The sequence below is a fragment of the Carlito syrichta genome, unplaced genomic scaffold, assembly GCF_000164805.1.
Source record: "Carlito syrichta isolate Samal-C Ts95f unplaced genomic scaffold, Tarsius_syrichta-2.0.1 Scaffold305657, whole genome shotgun sequence".
In the NCBI taxonomy this organism is placed as follows: Eukaryota; Metazoa; Chordata; class Mammalia; order Primates; family Tarsiidae; genus Carlito; species Carlito syrichta.
Genome location: NW_007249753.1, coordinates 214,544 through 236,391, shown reverse-complemented (window position 1 = coordinate 236,391; position 21,848 = coordinate 214,544). Strand labels below are relative to the sequence as shown.

Genomic DNA, 21,848 nt, shown 5'->3' with positions numbered 1-21,848 from the left:
ACCAAAGACAGAGATTATGGAGTCTTAATGCAGTCAAAGGCCTTTAACTGAGATGAGAAGTCCAGTTAGGCAGAGTAGCTGATTTGTAAGGTCAACTCAGTGGTGAGCACACAAGGTCACAGGTAGGACATAACTGGGGATCCTTACCTCTTTTGACCCCTTTTACTTGGGTAGCCTCCTGTTGACTAGTGACAGTTTAAGCTCCAGGTCTTCTGGTCGTCTTTCTCAGAAACTTCAGGTTTCCACCTCCTCCCACCACCTGTCACTCTTCTTCCTGAGGGCTTCTGGGTTTTTTTTTCCACAGAGAGACCATGGTGGGGGGGGGCGGGGAACGGGGACAACTGAAGTCTTGAGCAGATCAGAATTTCTGCTTGTTTTAGGATGGAGAGACAATCATGTTATGTAAACAGGACACTATGAAAGTCAAACACAGCTAGGGAGAGCTCACTGTTATGACAGCTTTGCAAGGCTTCCTTGTTATTTCTACATGCATAGGGACACATCCATGGTCACTGTGAAGTGCAGCAAGCAGATGTCAGATGAACAAGTCACTCAAATGACTCCCATCAGTGTGCCTTATGCCTAATGCAATCAAGGATTTTAAAATAGTTTGTTCCTTTTCTTGTTGCTATCTATCAAGTGTTAATAATCAGGGTTTATGGAAGTAGTTTCTATACAGCTTAAAAATAAACTTTTACTTTTAGAATCGTTTTGATTTATAAGAAGGCTGTGAAGTTCTTGCAGAGAATTCCCTTATACTCTATACTCAATTTATTCTATTATGAGCATATTCCATTAATATGGCACATGTGTCGAAATTAATGAACCAATACTGACACACTACTGTCATCATTTTATTTTTAGTTGTTATATAAATATTGCATATATTTATGAATTTTGATGCATGTATACATTACCTAATGACTAAATCAAGCTAATTAAGATATGCATTACCTCACATATTTTTTGTGGTGAGACAAAATCCATTCTCTTAGCTATTTTCAGGTGTAGAATATAAATTTAGGAGCAATAATGAACACTATGCACAATAGATCTCCTCAACTGACTCCTTCTATCTGGCTGAAATGTGTGTCCTTTGACCAACACCTCCACAATCTGCCCACTCCCAAACCTCTGGTCACCACCATTTTGCTCTCTGTTTCTGTGGTACATTATCATGAACTAAAACCTATATTTATTCAGTTTTCTGTAACTTGTACCTTATACACTTTCTCTGCTCTGGGATCCCATTTCTGACACCACATTATAGTCAGTCTTCGTGTTTTCTAGGACTCCTCTTGTCCATGATAGTCTCTCAGAATTTATTTTTTATAACATTGGCAAGTTAGAGAAGTACTGAGCAGGTATTGTATTTTGCAAAATGTCCCTCACTTGAGACTTGTTAGATGTTTTTTTCCCTGGGGTTAGAGGATTTGGGGAGAAAGAACTCAGCAGTAAACTGTCCTTGTCATCACATATCAAGGGTACATACTGACTACATGACTTATCCCTGTGAATCTTTATCTTGGTCACCTGACCGAGGTAGTGTCTGTCAGATTTCTACATGGTAAGGTTCCTTTTTTCTCTTTGGAAGTCATGATGCACAAGCCACACTTCAGATGTGGGGAGTGAGGCCTTCTTCTTAAGGGTAGACAACATAAATTGTTTGCAATGTCTCAGTTCATTCAGACTGCTTTAATAAAATACCTTAGACTGGGAACTTTATAGAAATAGAAAATTGTTTCTCAAAGTTCTGGAGGTTGGGCAGTCAAAGATGAAGGCGCCAGCGCTTTGGTGTCTGCTGAGGGCTGCTCTCTGCTTCTAGATGACACTTTTTTGCTGCATCGCCACATGGTGGAAGACGTGAGCACTATCCTCAAAAGGCAGAAGGGGCAAACTTGCTCCCATCTGCCTCTTTCAGAAGGGCGAATACCAATCATGAGGGTGGGGCACTCAAGACTGAATCCTTTTTCCAAGGTCCCACCTCTTAATACTGTCACATTGGGGATCATATTTCAACATATGAGTGTGGGGGAAACATCCACATTCCGACCATGGCAGAAACCTTAAGCATGGGAGATCATTCAATTCTCCCCAGTTATTTATTTATTCAATTGTTTATGAACATGGACTCACTGGTTCATGATGTGCTATGTGTTATGATCCAATACCACTTTGCTTGGTTGCTAGACAGTTGGAATGTTGCCCATTTTTTCCCTCCATGCCTTGTTTTACATGCACCTTGTTGAAATGACAGGGTTTCTCATTTGATATCCCTTTACCCATGCATGTATTCATCTAACAAGCACTGACTAACACAATCCCCGGCTCCCATAGTTGACCTATCTCTCCTGCCAATACTCCAATAATCCCTGTCCAGAGCTCTCTTTTTTCCCTGCTCTGCTGCCTTCATCATTCTCAGGGAACTTCCTTACAAGTCTTGGAATTGAAATCTGACCTCCTAAAAATATCCCTGGATGAACACTCATCAGTGAACCACCATGCTTGGGGACCATTGAGACTCAGGACTCTGGTCATGCCTCCAAGAGCCCCTAACCACTCATGGGGAGTACACAGAGAGAAAGCAAAAGAAACAGCCCCTTATTTCATCAGGTTGATTCTTGGGCATTCTTAGAGTCCCCCCCACTCCAGCAATAGTGAAAGAGGGCAATGGGCGGCAAAGTGTGAAGGAATAGATGTGGGGAGAATTGGACAGAACAGAGTTGAATAACAGGCAGAGCTGAGCTGAGCTGGTGGCCCTCATCCAGGTCTAGCTCTCCCTCCCTCCGTGGCCTGCAGAGCCCTCCCTCTCAGGCCATCTTACTTCCCCAACAAGGCATTGACTTCCGCAGTTCTTCCAGTTCACACTCGCTGGGAAGCTGGGACAGAACTAGATCCAGCTTCCGATTCTCACTACTCAGAGGGATCGCCTTTGTCTCCTCTTCTCCACTATCAGTAACAGGCTAGGGGTGGCATGGCCTGGGGTGGGCTGCAACTGCTGCTGCTCCTTGTGATGCTGGTGCTCCTGGCCTCAGGTGACATGGAGGGGTAGAGTGCAGAGGGCTGTAAGGATTGGGAAGAGGAACAAGGGTGGGCTGGGGTGCCTGGTGGGCCTGTAACCAGAGGACTGGTTTTGGAGGCCTTGTTTTGGGTGTGGGCATCAGAAGTTGTTCCCTTTCCCTTTTCCCCAGCTCTGGGAAAGGAGAGGTTGGGTTCAGCCAGGACTCTGATCTGAGGGTTCCTTATGCAGGTTCCCAGGGAAAGGTTGTGCCCGAGGAACTTCATGAAGTACCAGGACAGACACTCTTACTGCAATGCCAGTACTCGCCCAAGAAAGGATCGTATGTGCGCAAAGCCTGGTGCCAGCAGACATCTCCAAATAGATGTAACATATTGATCACCAGCTCCAAGCCCCGGACAGCAGCTCAGGCAACTCGATACACAATCTGGGATGAGACAACCGCTGGTTTTTTCAACATCACCATGAGTGATCTGACAGAGGAGGACTCTGGATCCTACTGGTGTGGAATCTACAATTCTTCCCAAAACTTCATCACTGTTCTCAGAAACATCAGCCTGGTGGTGGCTCCAGGTGAGTTATTTTCTTGAGGAAATACCCCTGCCACCCCGGTGACCTGGAAGAAATATGACCCACTCCTTTCTATTCCTCTACCACCCACATCCTTCCAGGTTTTCTGCTCTGATCTGAGGGGAGTAAGGACCCTGTACTCAGAAACTGGCTCTCACCTTTACTTCATCATGACTATCCTGGCCTCAGTCTCTCTTTTTCCTACACAAGCACACCTACAACTCTTCTACACACACACACACACACACACACACACACACACACACACACACACACACACACACAACTCTGGTACGCAGACTTTAGGTACAGAGCACTCCAAGTCTAAGGGATCCTGAGGAACTGGTTCTGGGCTCCCTATTGCCTCTCACAGTTTGAGACCAAACCCCATTCTCTCTTCTGAGAATCATTGTCTCCTCTGTTTTCTCTTTAGCCCCAACCACTTCTATGTGGACTCACGCCTGGTTCCCGACAAAGACAGGTAGGTTTGGGGTTTTGGTGGAGTGAGAAAAAGAGGATGGCCAGGCAGCTTAGGAGTCTTAGAAAGAGGGCTGGAGAAACCAGAGGGGGCCTGCTTCTGAGGGTTGATCATCCGGGGCCAGGACTGGTGGGTGGGAATCTCCCTCCAGGGCTTGCTGGGCTTAGGACTTTGGGAGATACACATGCACCATTTGAACTGATCATGAAGATTGCCAAGTTCTTACTATGATGCACTCCATACCCCAAGAGGCAAGCCTGAATGAAAGACCTTTAATGTGTGTATCCCAACACTGCCCTTTGAGGTCCACTCTTAATCTTGATCTGAGATCTCAGTTACCCTTGACTTAAGGGATCCTAAGGAGCTGGCTCTGTCCCTTCTCCATTTCCTCCCACAGTTTTTGGACTCAATCCCATTCTCTATTCTGGTTCCATGGACAGCCACTGTCTTCTTTTTGTCCTCCCTAGCTCTGATCACTTCTCCAGAGGGGACCTCTGGCCCTACTTTCATCAATAGCTCTGAGACAAGGTAAGTCAGGGGTTTACCAGAAGGAGTGGCCTGGGAAGGTATGACTTTGCAGCTCATGCAGCCTCAGAATAAGGATTCTCTTCAGGATGGTTGGGGCATAGGGCACTACCAGAAGCATCCAGTCCCAGACTAAAGGTAGGTAGAGAAGAAGAAAGGGGGAGAGGATGCAGGTCATTAACTTTGGAGATACTATAGAAAAGACAGTTAAACATGGATTCTGGAATGAAACAAAATAAAAGTCAGGAAATGTGGGAACTAGAGGCTGTGATGGTGAGTGCTGAAGGGTGGGTGTGGAAAAAGTGACTAAATCCTGGGGCCAATGATGCTGGAGATGTCAGCCATAAAAACGTGAGAGGAATGCTTTTAAATCCTGCTCCTAACCTTGCAGTCATGAGTTTTGAGGCCACCTTCACCTTAGAAATAGGCTGCAATAGTCTAAGTCACAGGCTCTCTGGGAGACCATGAGACACAGGAAAAGCAGTGAGGAATTAATGAAAACAAATGACCAGTTGCCTATGAGCATTTGCTCCCTGACACTCTTCTGGGAGTTTAAGGGTGAAACCATAACCAGAAGACAAGAATGGCAGCTAATGAGGGTACCTTATGCTCTGGAGCTTCTCCCTCTAATTTTTAATACTCACTAGGTAGAGGATTTAGCTTTCAGTTCTTCCCCATTACCAGACTGGGTATCTGACACTCCTAGAGGACTCTGAAGTCACAAACCAAAATAACTAGGCATTTTAGAAGAACTACTACCTTAAAAAAATGACAATACACTCCATGATAGAAGCTTGTGAAGTGGATCTATGGACACTGATGGCAGAACAATTCTAGGTAAATATGATCAGTCTAGAGGGGTGAGCGGAGACAGAAGCTATGTGGATTAAGACTACTTTCAGAGCCAGGCTCAGTGTCACATCCCTGTGATTCCAGTTGTTTGGGAGCCCAAGGCAGGAAGATTGCTTGAGCCCAGTTACTCAAGACCAGACTGGGCAAAATAGTGAGTCTTCATTTCTATGAAAATGTAAAAGAAAAGAAAATAACTACTTTTGGAATTTGATTGCTTAAATGTATGTGATTGAGCTCAGAAAAAATACCCCCCAAAATAGGACTTAGCAGTAACCTCAGAAATAAGTATTTTCTCTGACCTTTTTGTCATCTACTCTCTCAGTCCCATCCTCTCCCAAGATTAGTTATATAAACTAGAACCCCTCTTTACTGAGGTTGTCATACAAATTGGAGCCCATGTTTCCCAAAGACAGTCATAAAACCTAAAAATATTCGTAAAAACCTAAAAATATTTGTAGATCAGATAAAGAAATTATCTGACCTACCTTGATTCACTGTAAGTCATAAGACCCCCTTTCCAGAGAGGGCCCTACCCCATACCCAGAAGGAAGGAATTCATGCTTGGAGAGGCCAAGAAGAACCTAGATAGAAAAGCCTTGTTGATTTCCCTATTCAGTTTATTAACTTTAGATTATATCCTTTTTGTGCAATCATATATATACATCAACCAGGCTGGAGTGCAGTGGCATGATCCTGATTTACTGCTAACTCTACTTCCTGAGCCCAAGTGATCCTCTCACTTCATGTTCCCCAGTAACTAGGATGCACTACACCTGGCTAGTCTTGAAGTCCTGGTCTCAAGTAATCCTCTGCCATGGCCTCCCATACTGCTGGGATTACAGGCATGGGACACCATTGCTGGCCTTTGTTCAATTATATTTTTATATGACTGTTCATGCTTTCAATTTATAATCTCAGGGCCTATATTTGGAAAAAGTCAAATTAAATATTGATCATTTGTCCAATTTAAAAAAAAAAGAACAAGAATCATTAAAAAGAGCTAAATGGTAATACTAGTTTTGAAAATATTATAGACTATAACATATGTGATAAATAAAGCATAGCCTTGAACTGGAAAAAGAGCAAGGAATTCTCACAGAGAATCCCAGAAAATATAGGAGATTAAAAAAAATCAAAGAGAACTTAAGAGACATGAAGGAGAAAAGAGGATGTGCTAACTTATGGTACTGAGAATCCCTGTTGGAGAAAAAAGATAGAAATAAAGAAATACTTGAAGAAACAATCTAGATAAATTTTTTCAATATCATAGAAAAAGGAAAGATCTCATCTGGGAAAGATTCATATATTACCAGGAGAGGAAAAGAGGAAAAACACACACAAACCTCTGAACCCATTATGTGAATGGTAAGACATCAAAAACAGAGTGAAATTCTAAAGGCTTTCAGATCAGCCACAAAGAAACAAGAATTAAATGTACATCTCATTTCCTAAGAGGAATCAGAGACTGAAGAAGATAATTGAATAATAATTTTAAAGTAATAAAGCAAAGTACTTTACATTTAGGATTTTTAATCCAGCCAAATTGTCATTCTGATGTGACATCATAATATCTTTGGATTTTCAAGGCCTCAGAAGGTTTGTATGTGCAAAAATCCCCCACCCAAATACTCCTGGAAGACAGACTCAATTACCATGAGAAACAAATCTTAGAACTTTCACAAGAGGCAAGGCCAAGCACCTTGATAAAGTTTATTTTTGACTTTTTTTTAAAAAAGGCAGTACAAGCAAAATAAAAAGAGAACATATATTCATAACAATTGAAAATAACTTTCTAGACCAGGTATGTCCGATCTGTGGCCCAGGACAGCTAGTAATGTAGCCCCACAAAATCTTTTAACATCACATGATTTTTTTAGCTTTTATTTTGTCCATGATCCCACATGTAGTTCTTAAAGTTCACAATCATGCCTTATTCATGACATTGCCTTTTGACAGCACATACCTTTGTGAGCAGCTGTTTTCAGTTAGGAGGCACACAAAGAGCAAAATTTGAACAAGCATTTCTGATGAGCACCTTAAGAACTCACTAAGAATTGTGACCACTTCCATCAAACCAGACAATGATGGATTATTTTTACAAAAACAAGGTCAAATTTCCCACTAGTTTTATATTATTCTCATTTTTCTAAACTTTATAATAAAATATAAAAATAAAAGAATTCTTATGTATATGCACTAACTACTGGGAGTGCAAAAAAAAGTATACATATTTTAAGAGGTGCTATCTATGTATATTTTTAGTTTGCCATAATCAGCAGTGTCTGGATGCTGATGGTAACCACTTTGAGTACCTCTTGTAATTGCAGATGTCAAGTGTGACTTGTATTCATCTACAATTTCAATACAGCTTTTTTCCTTTCTTAAAATGTATATAGATTTTTTTTGGCACCCTCTGTATATTATATAATTTATGTGTGGCCCAAGACAATTCCTCTTTATTTGATGTGACCCAGAGAAGCCAAAAGGTTGGGCACCCCTGTTCTAGACAATATCAATGTGGGGTGAGGAGAGAGATCAGAAGCCCATGAGTGGATTGTTAGGTACTTGTCTCATGAAAGTCAGTATGTAATATTGATATGTTTAATGTAGCAATTAGAGTAAATCAATATGGATATGAGTCTTTAAGTTAAGTAAATAGAATGTATTTCTATTAAACCAGAAAAAGAAAACTCTATACAAAGGAAAGTAAGAAGAGAATTTTTTAAAAATAAAGCACAGTAAGTGGAAAAAAATGAAATAAAAGGCAGGAATTAGTCCTAATATAAAAAGCAATTCCATTAAATATAAGTGGATTAAACTCACAAAATAAGGCTAGAGATTTTCTGAGTTTTTGAAAAATTCCAACAAATTGCCTAGAATAAATACATTTTAAAAAGATTTTAAAAGGTTAAAATAAAAGTAAGAAAAATATATCTGACTAGTATAAAACAAAATAAACTGCTACAGCACTCTCAAAAATATTGAACAATATAGAATTTAAGGTTAAATATAACGAGACAAATATATAATAGATACTGATATAAGGCACATTTGAATAAAAAAATTGAATTATCATAGCATATGCATACCTAAATATTTGTTGATAAAACATATCAAGAAATGCTATCAGAAATATAAGGAGAGAAGTAAATCAATAACCATTGCATCTGGAGAGTCACATTTGGATCAAGGACCAATGAGACAAAAGCTAAACAAACAAATCTAAGTTCTAAACCAGATAACTGATAAATCCTAGAATGTATACCATTGTATAATATTTACAAATATATTATATGTTATGGTATATTTACAAGCAGATAAAATAAATATATAACAAATAATTTGTTATATATTTGAGTAAATAAATAATATTTAAATATATATAAAATATGTATTTACATATTTAGAAATTATTTCCACCGTATTACAAATTATAAATATTTAATAAAATACACTCCATATAAAATGTGTACACATACACATTTTTATAACTCTCTACACAAATAAAAACAGATTATATACTTTCTTTGAAATACACGGAATGTACTTATAAAGTAGACCTTGCATAGGTACATAAATGAAGCTTGAAGAAGTTTTTTTTTTTTTTTTTTGAGTTGGAGTCTCACTGTCACCCAGACTGGAGTGCAGTGGCCGCTCCCGGCCACCGCAGCCTCGACCTGCTGGGCTCCGGCGATCCTTCTGCCTCAACCTTCCGAGTAGCTGGAACTACAGGTGTGCACTACCACACCTGACTGATTTTTTGATTTATTGTAGAGATGAGGTTTTGCCTGCCCAGGCGGGTCTCAAACCTGCGGGCTCAGGCAATCCACTCACCTCAGCCTCCCAGAGGCATGGGATTACAGGCTGAGCCACTGAGCCCAGCTTGAAGAAGTTTTAAAGCGTCAATATGATACAGAAGTTATTCTCCAAACATAATGCAATAAAATTAAGAGTGCATAAAAGAAATAACATATTAACATATTCTTATATAAATTATTAAATATATGCTAAAATATTTTTATAATATATGCATTAGTGTTCATATTTCTGGGGCATAGCTAGTATTTAGAGAACAAGTTAATAGCTTTGAATACACTTGTTGGAAAACAAAAGGTGAAAAATTAATGAGCTAAGCAAGTATCCCAAGAAGATGGAACGTGAACAACAGAGCAAGCCCAAAGACACATAAAAGAGGAAAATAATGATGGTGAGGGCTGAAATACATGAAATGGATTTTTAAAATGAGGATCAAGGAAACCCATAATGTATTCTTTGAATGGTTATAAAATAGACATACTTTTATCAAGATGGAGCAAGATAAATGAAGACAACAAACAACAAATTGAAGAAAAAGAAGAAAATAACCACACACTCAATCACAAAGATATTTTAATAAATAAATCATGAATCATATCTTGTTATTTTAAATAATAAAGTACCCAAATTCCTAAGATTATGTAAAATATCAAGACTGGCACAAGAAGTAATAGATTTGAATAGATTAATAAAATGGAAAACTTGAAATGTTAGAGAAGATCCAATCTCACAGAAATTTCAAGAGTCAGGCGGTCTTGCAGGTATCTCAATCTTTTAAGAAACATTTGATTCATATTTTATATAAGATGTTGCAGAAAATAGAGAAGAAGCAAAAGCTGCCCAGGTCATTTGAAAAGGCTGGTGTCATCTTCATCTCAAAACCAGTTAAGTGTAAAGCAAAAAAATTATAAAGCAAAAAAAAATGATGCATATGGAGTCAAAGCCAAAATAAATATTAACCAAGTGAATTCAACAATATATTAAAAAGCAATGTATTGTTTTCAGGTGGAGTTTTATCCCAGGACCAAAAAGATTGTTCAAGTCTAGAAAATCTATTAATGTAAATGAGTGCAATTAATAAACTACAGGTGAAAATGTCAAACAATGCAGAAAAAGTTTTTGGGAAGATTCAACACATTTATAGTATATGAAAAAATTTTAATAAGATAGAAGTAGAAAAATAAAAGTAGGTAAAGATTGTACACCAATGACTACAATAAATATTACTAAGTGGTGAAAGTATAATTCAAATTCAAATACAGCTCCTACTAATGCTTATTATAGTATTAGAGGTTCTGGTCAATAGTAGAAGATAGAAAAATAGGTAACCAGAGAGTAAATTAGAGGAGAAGAGGAGGAACTGTCACAATTTGCAGATGATGGGATCATTTACCTGGAAAAAAATAAGCAGAAATGACAAACTATTATATCTCACAAGGGAGTTTAGTACGGCTGTCAGGTACAAAACCAAATGACAAATACCACAAGTAGTTCTCTATGAAGAATAACCATTTAGAAAAATCTAAATAAGAGACTATTCATTTCAGCAGCAAAATCTATAAGGTTTCTAGGATGAATTAATTTAACCAAGACCTCTCTGGAGAAAACACTAAAATGCTAAGAAAAGACAAGCGATTTGAACCAATAGAAATAATCCATGATCTTGTATGAGACAATAATATTATAAACATGTCAATTTCCTGCAAAATAAAAAGTCTGAAATATAATCCCAAACACAACTTCAGTTTACTTGTTTTAAGTATTTGATAAATTTACTTGTAAATTATATGGGAACAGAAGATGCATACCTTGCTAAGTCAATCATGAAAGAGTAAAGATAGAAAGGAAGGACTTGCCTGACAAATATTAAGTAATACAACTGATAACTGTGTGGTGCTGGTGCGAGAACTGATAAATGGAACAAGTGAACAAGTGAATTCCAGACAGTCTCTTGTATATTAAGGAATGAACTTTATGAGTAAGATAGCACCATCAATCAGTGGGGGGAAGGACCCATTATTTGGTAGACATCTTTGAGAAAATGGGAGGAATATAATAAAAAGTAACCTAATAAAACAACAACTGGATCCATACCTAACAATATGCAAATGAATTCCAGATGGATTCAACTTATATATGTAAAAATTAAAATTATTTTGCTAATAGATTATTACTGCAGATGACCATCTGTGTGACCTAGAGGTAAGAAAGGACTTTTTACACGAAACTTTATAAACACAAATTATTTTTAAAATTAATTTCATTACCTCAAGATTGAGAAATTCTATTCGATGAATAGCACTGTAGGAAAAGTTATCAAACAGATGACAGACTGGGAAACATTAATTGAAAATGTCTAAAACTAACACAGCAATAATATCTGTGATACACAAGGAATTAATGCCAATCAACAAGAAAGAGACTGGAATCTCAGTGGAAAAATGGGTAAAGTATGTGAAAGACAGTTTATAAAAGAAGTAGAAAAGGCATTCAAGTGATGTTCACACTCAACAATTGAGAAAATTTCCATTAAAACAACCAGGCAATCCATTTTCCACCAGAAAAGTGGGGATGGTTTAAAGTGCGCAGTGACAGTAGAGGGGGTGGCACACAGGAACCCTGATGATGAAGCACGAGAGAGCTTAATGTGTTCCTTGTTCCCTGATGGCCTCACAGATGTGAAGGAGGGGCCTCTTAGGATTCAGAGCCAAGAGCATCTTCAGGATCAGCCAAGATATCACAGTTGAGGAAATGAGGCCCAGAGACTGCACAGGACCTGACACTTAGAAACAGAGATAGTACATAGAACTTAGAACTAGGCCTCCTAACCACTGATCCTGAAAGTCCTCCCTGATTCCCTCTGTATGGCTGCCACCCCTGGCCTGCCTAGCTCTAATTCTGGGGACTGTCCTTTCCCAGAATTATGCTTTTCTATTCTAGACTCAGTAGCCTTCTGCTTCTGGGCCATCCCGATGGCCTTGTCCATTCTGACCTGGTCAGAGAGAGTTCCTGCTTCCTGGCTCTAACCCTTCCAAACCCTGAACTTTAATGCCTTGCTCTTTCTCTGGTCGGTCTTTACTTCCAGGCAAGTCTCCTCGGTTTCCTATGACCTCATCACCTTTCAGTCCTGGAGACCCCTGTGGCCCCTGTTTCCCACCCTTGTGCATAGTCAGTTCACAGTGGGGTCCTTATACAAATAGCTCCAGCCACAAGGGGTCCGACTCAGGGACATCACAGAATCAGGTGACATCCCAGCCCAAGTATCCTCCTTTCTCCTTCTTCCCTGCAGGAAATCAAGAGCCCCTCCCTGCCTTGGTTCAAGTGTCCCCAAACTCCTGGTCTCTGTGCTGTGTGGACTCCTCATGGCCAAGGACCTGGTGTTGTGAGTCCTGTTAGTACTCCTGACTTGCAGGTGCCAGGTGAGCGGGGCCTGGAGTTGGCCTGGGGGACAGTGGAGCTGGGACCATATTCTGTTTCAAGAAAGATGACCAAAAAGTAGCCAGAGTACAGAAGCAGGAAAAATTATAGCTGAGTCTCATTTAGATATGCATTATTTCTCAAGATCTCTGCCTTCCCTCGGAAATGGAGCTTAGAAAAAGACAGTGGTTTTCTCAGAGCCCCCATACCTGACTGCCTCAGTCTCTGTCCTGAGAGTACAAGGGGCAGGAAGAGAAACCTGAGAGTGCCTGCATAGCTTCAGGGGATAGAAAGAGGTGAGGCTGGAAGCAGGTAACAGGGAGAAGGGAGGGGAAGAGGAAGACAGGTAACAGGGACAGGGTAAGAGAAAGGAGTAGAAGAGAGGGTCTGGGAATGTGTTCACTTCTGCTTATGAATTTCTTCCTTATCTCCTCCTTAGGGTCATAGCCTGCCACGGGGACAGCAGTAATGGAGGTTTCTGATTCTGTCAGCCCAGTACAGACCCAGAACCCTTGGGTGTGTTTAACTTCATCGGTGGATCCAGGATTGAAACCAGCTCTACATCCCCATAGAATTAATAGTTTCAGTTTTTTTGAATAAGCATAGAAATCTACTCTCTTGGTTTTAAAGTTTGAAACTTACATTTGTCTTATCTGAGTTTCTTTCTCAGGAAACAGACTCTCACATCTATAGAATCAAGGAACTGAAATTTGCCAGATCACCACATCCAGACAATAAGATGCCAAACCCTGCCTGTTTACCAACTTCTCTTCCTTTATCCACCCCACCAATTCCTGTTTTCTGTATTCCTGCCACTATATGAATCCCTGATTTTAATGGGACAAGGAGACAGATTTGAGACAATCTCCCATTCTTCTTTGATGATACTTCCGAAATAAAAAGACTTCTTCCCTGGCAATACTTGTTTCAGTGATTGGCTTTCTGTGCAATGAGCAACAGGACCCTGACTGAACCCTTCGTGTTTTGGTAACAGGATGAATTCCCCTTTCTCTTTGTTCTGCCCAGCTATTGGGAGCCACCCTAATCATCAAGTCCTACGGCCTGTGAGGAAAGGCCAGTACTCTAGCCTGTTGGACATGATTGCTGGCTCCTGAAGTCCCCTGTGGTGGCCCCTCACCCTAGCACTGAACCTTCTTAGATCCATTTCTGCAGTGCTGACCTTCCCCCAAGTGGATTACTCCTGGGAGGTTTACCTGCATTTCGGTCAACACCCAGCTCAGGATATTCTTCAATTGTGCTCCTACTCCTTCTCTCCAGGATGCCCTCATTCTCCCAGACTTGCCTCAGCTAGGCACCAGGATGCCTCATACTTTCCTGTTTCTTGCTTCTGCATATCTGAGAGGCCTATGTATTTCCTCTTGTGGCTCAATTCAAGTCCCTGGAATTAAATGTGTCAGGGCCACCTGAACAAGATGGCAGACGTATCTCCTTCCTCCTCTCCTACCCCAGATATCCTAAATGAAATTAAAATAACTTGAAAATAATTGATAAAATTGAAACTAAGAAAGGCTAAAATCAGCAGACTGATTAAAAAACAGATCAGATGCATTAAAATGACAAGAGCAGGTGACTCAGCAGCTCAAAACAGGAGCTCAAAACATCCATCCATAAATAAGATCTGACAATCAGGGTCCAAAATTTTGGGTTTAACATGTGGAGAAATTCATAGCCTATAGGAGGAAATCAAGTTGAACAATTAGAATTAAAAGAATTATTATAAAATTATTCTAATTGTTCAACTTGATTTCCTTCCTTAGGCTATGAATTTCTTCACATGCTGAAGAAACACTCATGCTGAAGCCACCACAGATGTTGTGGCTAAGCCTTTAAATGTTTAAGGGAACAGAAGAGGAGATCACATCCATTAAATAAGAAAAGATCAGTCACATTCAGAGCAGGTAACATCCAGTAATGCCTTGGGTTGGCCACTCAGAAAGGGGGTCCACCATGAACAAACAGCTAATATGGGATACCACTGCATAGCAGCTGAATACCAGCCCTGAAAAAGGCCACTATGAAGAGAGCACTCAATATAAAACAGAAACCATTATTTTCCTTTTTTTGTGGAGGAGAGGAATGACAAACAGAAGTTTCTTCATGTATATCTCAGTTGATAGCACTTGACTATCACCTTTCTGTGTGAGGCACCACTGTTACTCCATTTTTAATTTATGTTTTAAATCCTCATTTACTATTTCGACTTGCCTCCCCCTTCAAGGCAACCCTCTAATGCATTTGGGATGTAACCTTAAATCTGAATGTATCTGAATGCATGCAGCACTTTTTTCTGTGACTATATTTTAACTTACATAGAAGAAATTGTGACATATCTTTTTTGTATACTTTTTTTTTTGCCTTTGCCGGGTGCATACATACATACATACACCCAACTCATTGCTTTTTGGTGCTGGAGTTTATTCCATTGTGTGTGTCTCCCATGGTGCATCATTCAAAGTTTAGGGTGCATACGTTGTTTTGCCTTCATAACTCCATATTGCATGCAATGCGTGATGAATGTCCTCCATTATAGTCTCTTGTGGAGTCATTTGAAACTTTCTTTAGAATTGATGCTCAGATAGGACTTGCCAGGTTGTAGGATCTCAGACATTGAATTAATACTGTCAGCTTGTGTTGCCTAAACTACTAATCTAGACAACTAGAGAGTATGTGATTTCTGTGACTCTATGTCAATAAAAAAGTGGAAGGTGAGAAAAAAGTGTAGCTGAGTGATGGTATAATTAGCTAGAAGTACAATTATCTCTATGCTTGGAAATTTTTATTAAAATAATTTATAAATATAAACACTCATGCTGAAGCCACTGCAGATGTATGTGGCTAAGCCTTTCTTGATTTATTAAACTTATGCAACCACAATAAATTAGAACAAAGTCACTTACAGTATAGAAATATTGAGGTTCACGTAAAGAACACTAGTAGTGGGTAAAAACAGACTGAACAAAAATGCATCTGCCTCAGTCGAAATGCTAAGAGCTAGCATTTAGCTATAACTTTGAAATATTTTATCTTAATATCCTTTGTCTCAAAATTGTCTCGATTCCCTTTACCACTATTTTCAACTTTGTGGTGAATTCTATGTCATAAGATAATGTTTCAGAGAGGTCTATTTCTTTAAAATTTTGAACATTTAACATCATTTCATTATCTTCAGTGTTGCTATGGAAATGTCTGATAACAATCTGTTATTTGTTCATCCTAATTGACCTATTTTACATCTCTGGAACATTTTGTAATTTTCTCCTTGAAATTTTTATTGGAATATGTTTAATATGGGACATTTAATTATCCATTCTATTTGGAACTCTCTGAACACATTCAACCTGATGTCTTACGAGAGGGGATCCTCCCAAAATTGGAATTTGCTTATAAAAAATTTTGAATTTATTCTTACATGTTTAAACTTCAGTCACCTTTAAAGTACTCTCCATTTAATGCAATACACTTATCGAAATTGGTGAGAACAATTTTTGAGCATGCTAATTTTGATGTCTTTTAGTGCTTCGGCCGTTTTTTGTTTCACCTCTTCCACATCAGCAAGATGTTTCCCTTTGAGAACTTTTTTCATTGGGGAAACAACAAAAAGTCTCTCGAGGCAAGATCAGGTGAATAAGGAGGGTGGGGCAAGGGGTCATGTTATTTCTGGTAAAAAAAAACTGTTGAATACTCAGTGTGGTGTGGGCAGGTGCATTGTCATGGTGGAAGAACCAGTCACCTGTTTGCCACAACTCGGGAAGTTTCTTCCTCGAATCTGACATAACCTTTTCAAAACTTCCAGATAAAAACTTTGGTTGACTGTTTGATCCAGAGGAACAAATTCTGAATGTACTACCAGGGGGCCACCCTTCAGAAGATAATTCTGGATTTTTGGAGTCTCCCCTTGTATATATTTCTTTAATTATGAGAAATTTTCAATGCAAATTTTTTCAGAGCTCCTCTCCTCCATTTATTCTCTTTTTATCCTTCTGGGAGATGTTGACCTATGTCTATCCTCAATACTTCCTAATTTTTCTCTTACCCTTTCTGTTACTTTATTGATGCTAATGCCTTTGGGGAGCATTCCTTGACTCTATCTTTCCCACACCCAATCATTCTTCTGCTAGTCATTCCAGTTACTAAAAACAACAGGATAATGCTTAGGAGTTGGTAGAGCTATGACGTAAGCCTAAGGATTGTCCTACATTTATTCTGCTGGTCCTTTTATTTTTATTTATTTTTTTGTCTAAAAAGTTAAATACAACACTTCAAATGATACAGAAGTAGACAAAGAAAGAATAGTCACCCTCCACTCTCTCACACAGTTTGGTCTGTATCCTTTCAGCATTTTTTTTCACTTGCTGTATATCAAGAGATATTTTATATCTATGAATACATTTAAATCTACTTCATATTTTTTTGTCCAGGTCATAGTGTTTCAGAGTATGAATAAATCAGAATGAAATTCTGCATTTACTGATGGACATTTGGGCTATTTCCAATCGTTACAAATAAAGCTGTCTTACATATCTTTAAAAAATAAAAAAAGAAATATTTCAACGATTACCCTTTTCAAAATTAATCTTTTTTATTTTTCATTATTGTCTGCTTCCATTTCAGTCTTCTAATATTATCCCTTATCTCTGTGAGAATTCTTAATATGCTTATTTTAAATTATTGTTGCCCCATTAGTTCTGCTTAATCTGTAATAGATCATTTAATTTATTCCTTTATAAGAACTTTGTTTAGCTTGTTATCTTTTAAAATAACACTTGGTAATTTTTCTTATGTTTTCATCTTTTATTCCTCCCTCCCTTTTTGAGGATCAGTAAATCACTGTAGATTTCACCTCTAAGGATGACCCCAAAGTGAATAGAGGTTATGAGTCTATCAAAAACAGTCCAAATATATAGATACATTTACTACAATACCTCAGTGATTTTATTTCACACATAAAAACAGAGTATATTTATTTGGGAATTTGTTTTTACTCTGTCTTCATACTCTAATCTAAAATAAATTTTAAATTGATTGGAGAGATAAATGTTAAATAAGAAAATATTACAGAACTAAAAAAATAGCTCCACAAGGATTCAATCCTGGTCAGAGCAGGTGTATATGAGCAATATAAAAGAGGCAGAAACCACAGAGAAAAAAGGCTGGTATGTTTGTCAAAATTAACATTTTAAAAACCATCTGTGTTGGGCAACCCTCTTGGGTTCCCTCCCACTGTGGGAGCTTTTCTGTCCTCTCAATAAATCCTGCTTTCTAAAAAACAAAACAAAAACCAAAACGCCTCATCTGTGTCATAAAATATCATAAAGAAAAGGAAAAAGCAAAGAACAAACTCAAAGAGTTTTTTGGAATTAAATGAGAAATCAGTAGCAGAATAACAAAATAATATTTGGGAACTAAAAAATACAATAATAAAAATTAAAAGCTTACTATTTTTTATATAATCATTTGTTTCCTTTAGGGCATGTATCTATTAGTGAGATTGCTGGATCAAAAGGTGGTTCTATTTTTAGTTCTTGGAGAAATCTCCATATTGCTTTCCATAGAGGTTGTGCTCATTTACATTCCCACCACCAATGTATAAGTGTTCTTTTTTCTCTGCAAAAGAAAAAAGAACACGTATCTGTTGTTTTTGACTTTTTAATAATAGCCATTCTGACTGGTGTAAGATGGTATTTCATTGTGGTTTTGATTTGCATTTCTCTGATTAGTGATGTTGAACATTTTTTTCGTATGCTTTTTGACCACTTGGATGTTTTCTTTTGAAAAATGTCTTTTCATATTATTTCCCCATTTTTCTTTTTAGTTGGGGTCTCATCATGGCCCATTGCAATCTTGACTTCCTGAGCCTAGGCAATCCTGCCTCAGCCTCCCAAGTAGCTGGACTATGGGCTCACACCAATATGCGTGGCTAATTTTTTATAGAGACAAGGTCTCGCTGTGTTGCCTAGGTTGGTCTCAAACTCCTGGGCTCAAGCAATCTTCCCGTCTTGGCCTTCCAAAGTGTTGTATAACAGGAAAGAGCCACTGTGCCCAGCCTATTTGCCCACTTTTTAATGGGATTATTTGTTTTATTCCTATTGAGTTGTTTGAGTTCCTTGCAGATTCTGGATATTAGCCCTTTGTCAGATGCATAGTTTGCAAGTATTTTTTCCCCATTCTGTAAGTTGTCTGTTTGCTCTGTTAATTATTTCTTTTGTTGTGCAGAAACCTTTTAGTTTAATTATGTACCATTTGTCTGTTTTTGTTTTTGTTAGGTTTGCTTTTTGAGGACTTGATAATAAATGGTTTGCCTGGGCCGATATCCAGAAGAGTTCTTCCTAGGTTTTCTTCTAGGGTTTTTATAGTTTTGGGTCATACATTTAGGTTTTTAATCCATCTTAAGTTAATTTTTATATTAGGTGAGATATATGGGTCCAGTTTCATTCTTCTGCATAGGAATATCCAGTTTTCTCACCACTATTTATTGAAAAGAGTGTCATTTCCCCATTTATGCTTGTGTGAACTTTGTCGAAGATGGGTTCTTCGAATATATATATATATATATATATATATATATATATATATATTAGAGCTATTATAAATAATATTGCCTTCTTGATTTTGTCCTTGACTATATTTTTTTGGTGAGTAGGAATACTACTAATTTCTTTTTTTGTTGTTTGTTTTTTTTGAGTTGGAGTCTCACTCTGTCGCCCAGACTGAAGTGTAGTGGCCGCTCCTGGCCACCACAGCCTCGACCTGCTGGACTCCGGCGATCCTTCCGCCTCAGCCTTGCTACTAATTTCTCTATGTTAATTTTGTATCTTGAAACTTTACTGAAATCATTTATCAAACCTAAAAGTTTGGTGGAATCTTCAGAATTTTCTCTATATAACTTCTTATCATCAATAAACATGGATAATTTGACTTCCTGCTTTTCAATTTAGATGCCTTTTCTTTTTCTTGGCATTATTGCTCTGACAAGAACTCCTAGTACTATGTTGAATAAGAGTAATAAAGGTGAGCATTCCTGTCTTATTCTAGTTCTTTGAGGGGATACTTTCAACTTTCCCCACTAAGTATGATGTTGGCTGTAGGTTAGTTACATATGGCCTTTATTATGTTGAAGTTTGTTCTTTCTATATCTAGTCTGTTGAGGATTTTTATAATAAAGTGATGCTGAATTTTACTGAATGCTTTTTCTGCATCTATTTAGATGGTCCTATAGTTTTTGTCCTTAATTCTGTTTATGCTATGTATCACATTTACTGATTTTTGTATGTTGAGCCATCATTGCATCCCTGGGATAAATCCCACCTGATCATGGTGAATTGTCTTTTAGATATGTTGTTGGATTTGATTTGCTAGTGTTCTATTGAGGATCTTTGCCTTTATGTTCGTCAGAGATATGGTTCTATAGTTTTATTTTTATGTTTTCTCCTTGTGTGATTTTGATATCAGGGTGATACAGACCTCATAGAATGAGTTAGGGTAATTCTGCCTTTTTCCTTTTTAAATATAGTATCAGGAGGAATGGTATTAGTTCTTCTTTGTATGTTTGGTAGCATTTGGCTGTGAATCCATCCAGTTCTGGGCTTTTTTCTTTTCTTTCCTTTTCCTTTTTTTTTTGAGTTGGAGTCTCACTCTGTCGCCCAGACTGGAGTGCAGTGGCCACCCGACCTGCTGGGTTCCGGCGATCCTTCCGCCTCAGCCTTCGGAGTAGCTGGAACTACAGGCGCGAGCTACCCACGGGCTCAGGCAATCCACTCACCTCAGCCTCCCAAAGGCGCGGGATTACAGGCTGAGCCACCGAGCCCGGCTTGGGTTTTTTTCTATGGGAAATTTTTTATTGAGTCAATCTTACTATTTGTTTTTGGTCTATTCTAGAGGTCTATTTCTTCATGGTTCAGTCTTGGGAAGCTACGCGTTTCCAGGAATTTATCCGTTTCCTCTGGGTTTTCTAGATTGTGGGTATATAGCTACTTATGATAGACTCTGATGTTCTTTTGTATTTCTGTGGTATCAAATCTAATGTCCCTTTTTCATTTCTAATTTTTTTTAATTTGGCTCTTTTCACTTCTTTTCTTGGTTAGTCTAGCTAGTGGATTATCAATTTTGTTTATCTTTTTGAAGAACCAGCTTTGTTTTGTTGATCCTTTGCATTGTTTTCCTGATCTCTACTTCATTTAGATATCTGCACTCATGTTTATCACAGCACTATTCACAATAGCAAAGTTATAGAGTCAACCGAAGTGTCCATCAATGGAGGATTGATTAAGAAAAAAAAAAAAGTATATATATATGTATATATATGTATATACATATATGTATATGTATATATATATGTATATATATATGTATATATATATGCCATGAAATACTACTCATCTATAAGCAAGAATGAAATCATGTATTTTACGGCAACATGGATGGAACTGGAGGCTATGCTTGTGAGTGAAATAACTCAGAAACAGAAAGTCAAATATCCCATGCTCTCACTTATAAGTGGTAGGTAAACAATGCATACACATGGACATACAAAGTGGAATAATAGAAATTGGAGATCACAAAAAATGGGAGTGTGGGAGGCAGTGAGGGTGGAAAATTACCCATTGGGTACAATATTCACTATTCATGTAAGAAATCTACACTTGTGGCAACTAAATATATAAAAATAATTTAAAAATAAAGCTCACTAGATAGACTCCATAGGCAAGTAGAGATGACAAAGGATAGAATTAGTGAACTTGAGGATAGATCAATAAAGTTTACTCAATCTGAATAAAAAAGAGAAAATAAACTGAAAATAAATGAACAGAACCTCAATAATCTATGGACTTTAACAAAAGAGATAAATTTGCATCATGAGTCTCCCAGAAAAAAAGGAGAAAGAATATGAGACTGAAAAAGTATTTGAAGAAAAGTGTTAAACTTCAAAAATTTGGCCGAAGATATAATCCAAGGATCTGATTTCTTCTCAAATAGAATAAACACAAAGAAACACCCAGGAAGTCACAATATAAATAAACTTCTGAGAACTAAAGAAACAGAAAATATCTTAAAAACAACCAAAGAGAAATGATTATCCATAAATAAACACCAATTAAAATTATAGTGAATTTCTTATCTGAAACAATGGAAGACAGAATGAGAAGGCAAAAC

At 38.0% G+C, this 21,848-nt stretch overlaps 1 protein-coding gene across 1 annotated transcript; it reads left to right on the top strand.

Moving 5' to 3' along the window:
* The first annotated feature begins 2,974 nt into the window (after positions 1–2,974).
* On the top strand, positions 2,975–12,646 carry TREML4 (triggering receptor expressed on myeloid cells like 4). Its single transcript, XM_021714483.1, has 5 exons — positions 2,975–3,048; positions 3,192–3,592; positions 4,023–4,070; positions 4,535–4,595; positions 12,550–12,646. The coding sequence occupies exons 1-5, from the start codon at positions 2,975–2,977 to the stop codon at positions 12,644–12,646; spliced, it is 681 nt and encodes a 226-aa protein (XP_021570158.1).
* The last annotated feature ends 9,202 nt before the right edge of the window (positions 12,647–21,848 follow it).

Excerpts from the sequence above, each read along its gene's own strand:
- TREML4 (XM_021714483.1), top strand. The coding sequence starts at position 2,975 with ATGGCCTGGGGTGGGCTGCAACTGCTGCTGCTCCTTGTGATGCTGGTG. Across the intron at positions 4,071-4,534 it reads CTGGTTCCCGACAAAGACAG|CTCTGATCACTTCTCCAGAG; the intron begins GTAGGTTTGGGG and ends TGTCCTCCCTAG. Across the intron at positions 4,596-12,549 it reads ATCAATAGCTCTGAGACAAG|GAAATCAAGAGCCCCTCCCT; the intron begins GTAAGTCAGGGG and ends TCTTCCCTGCAG.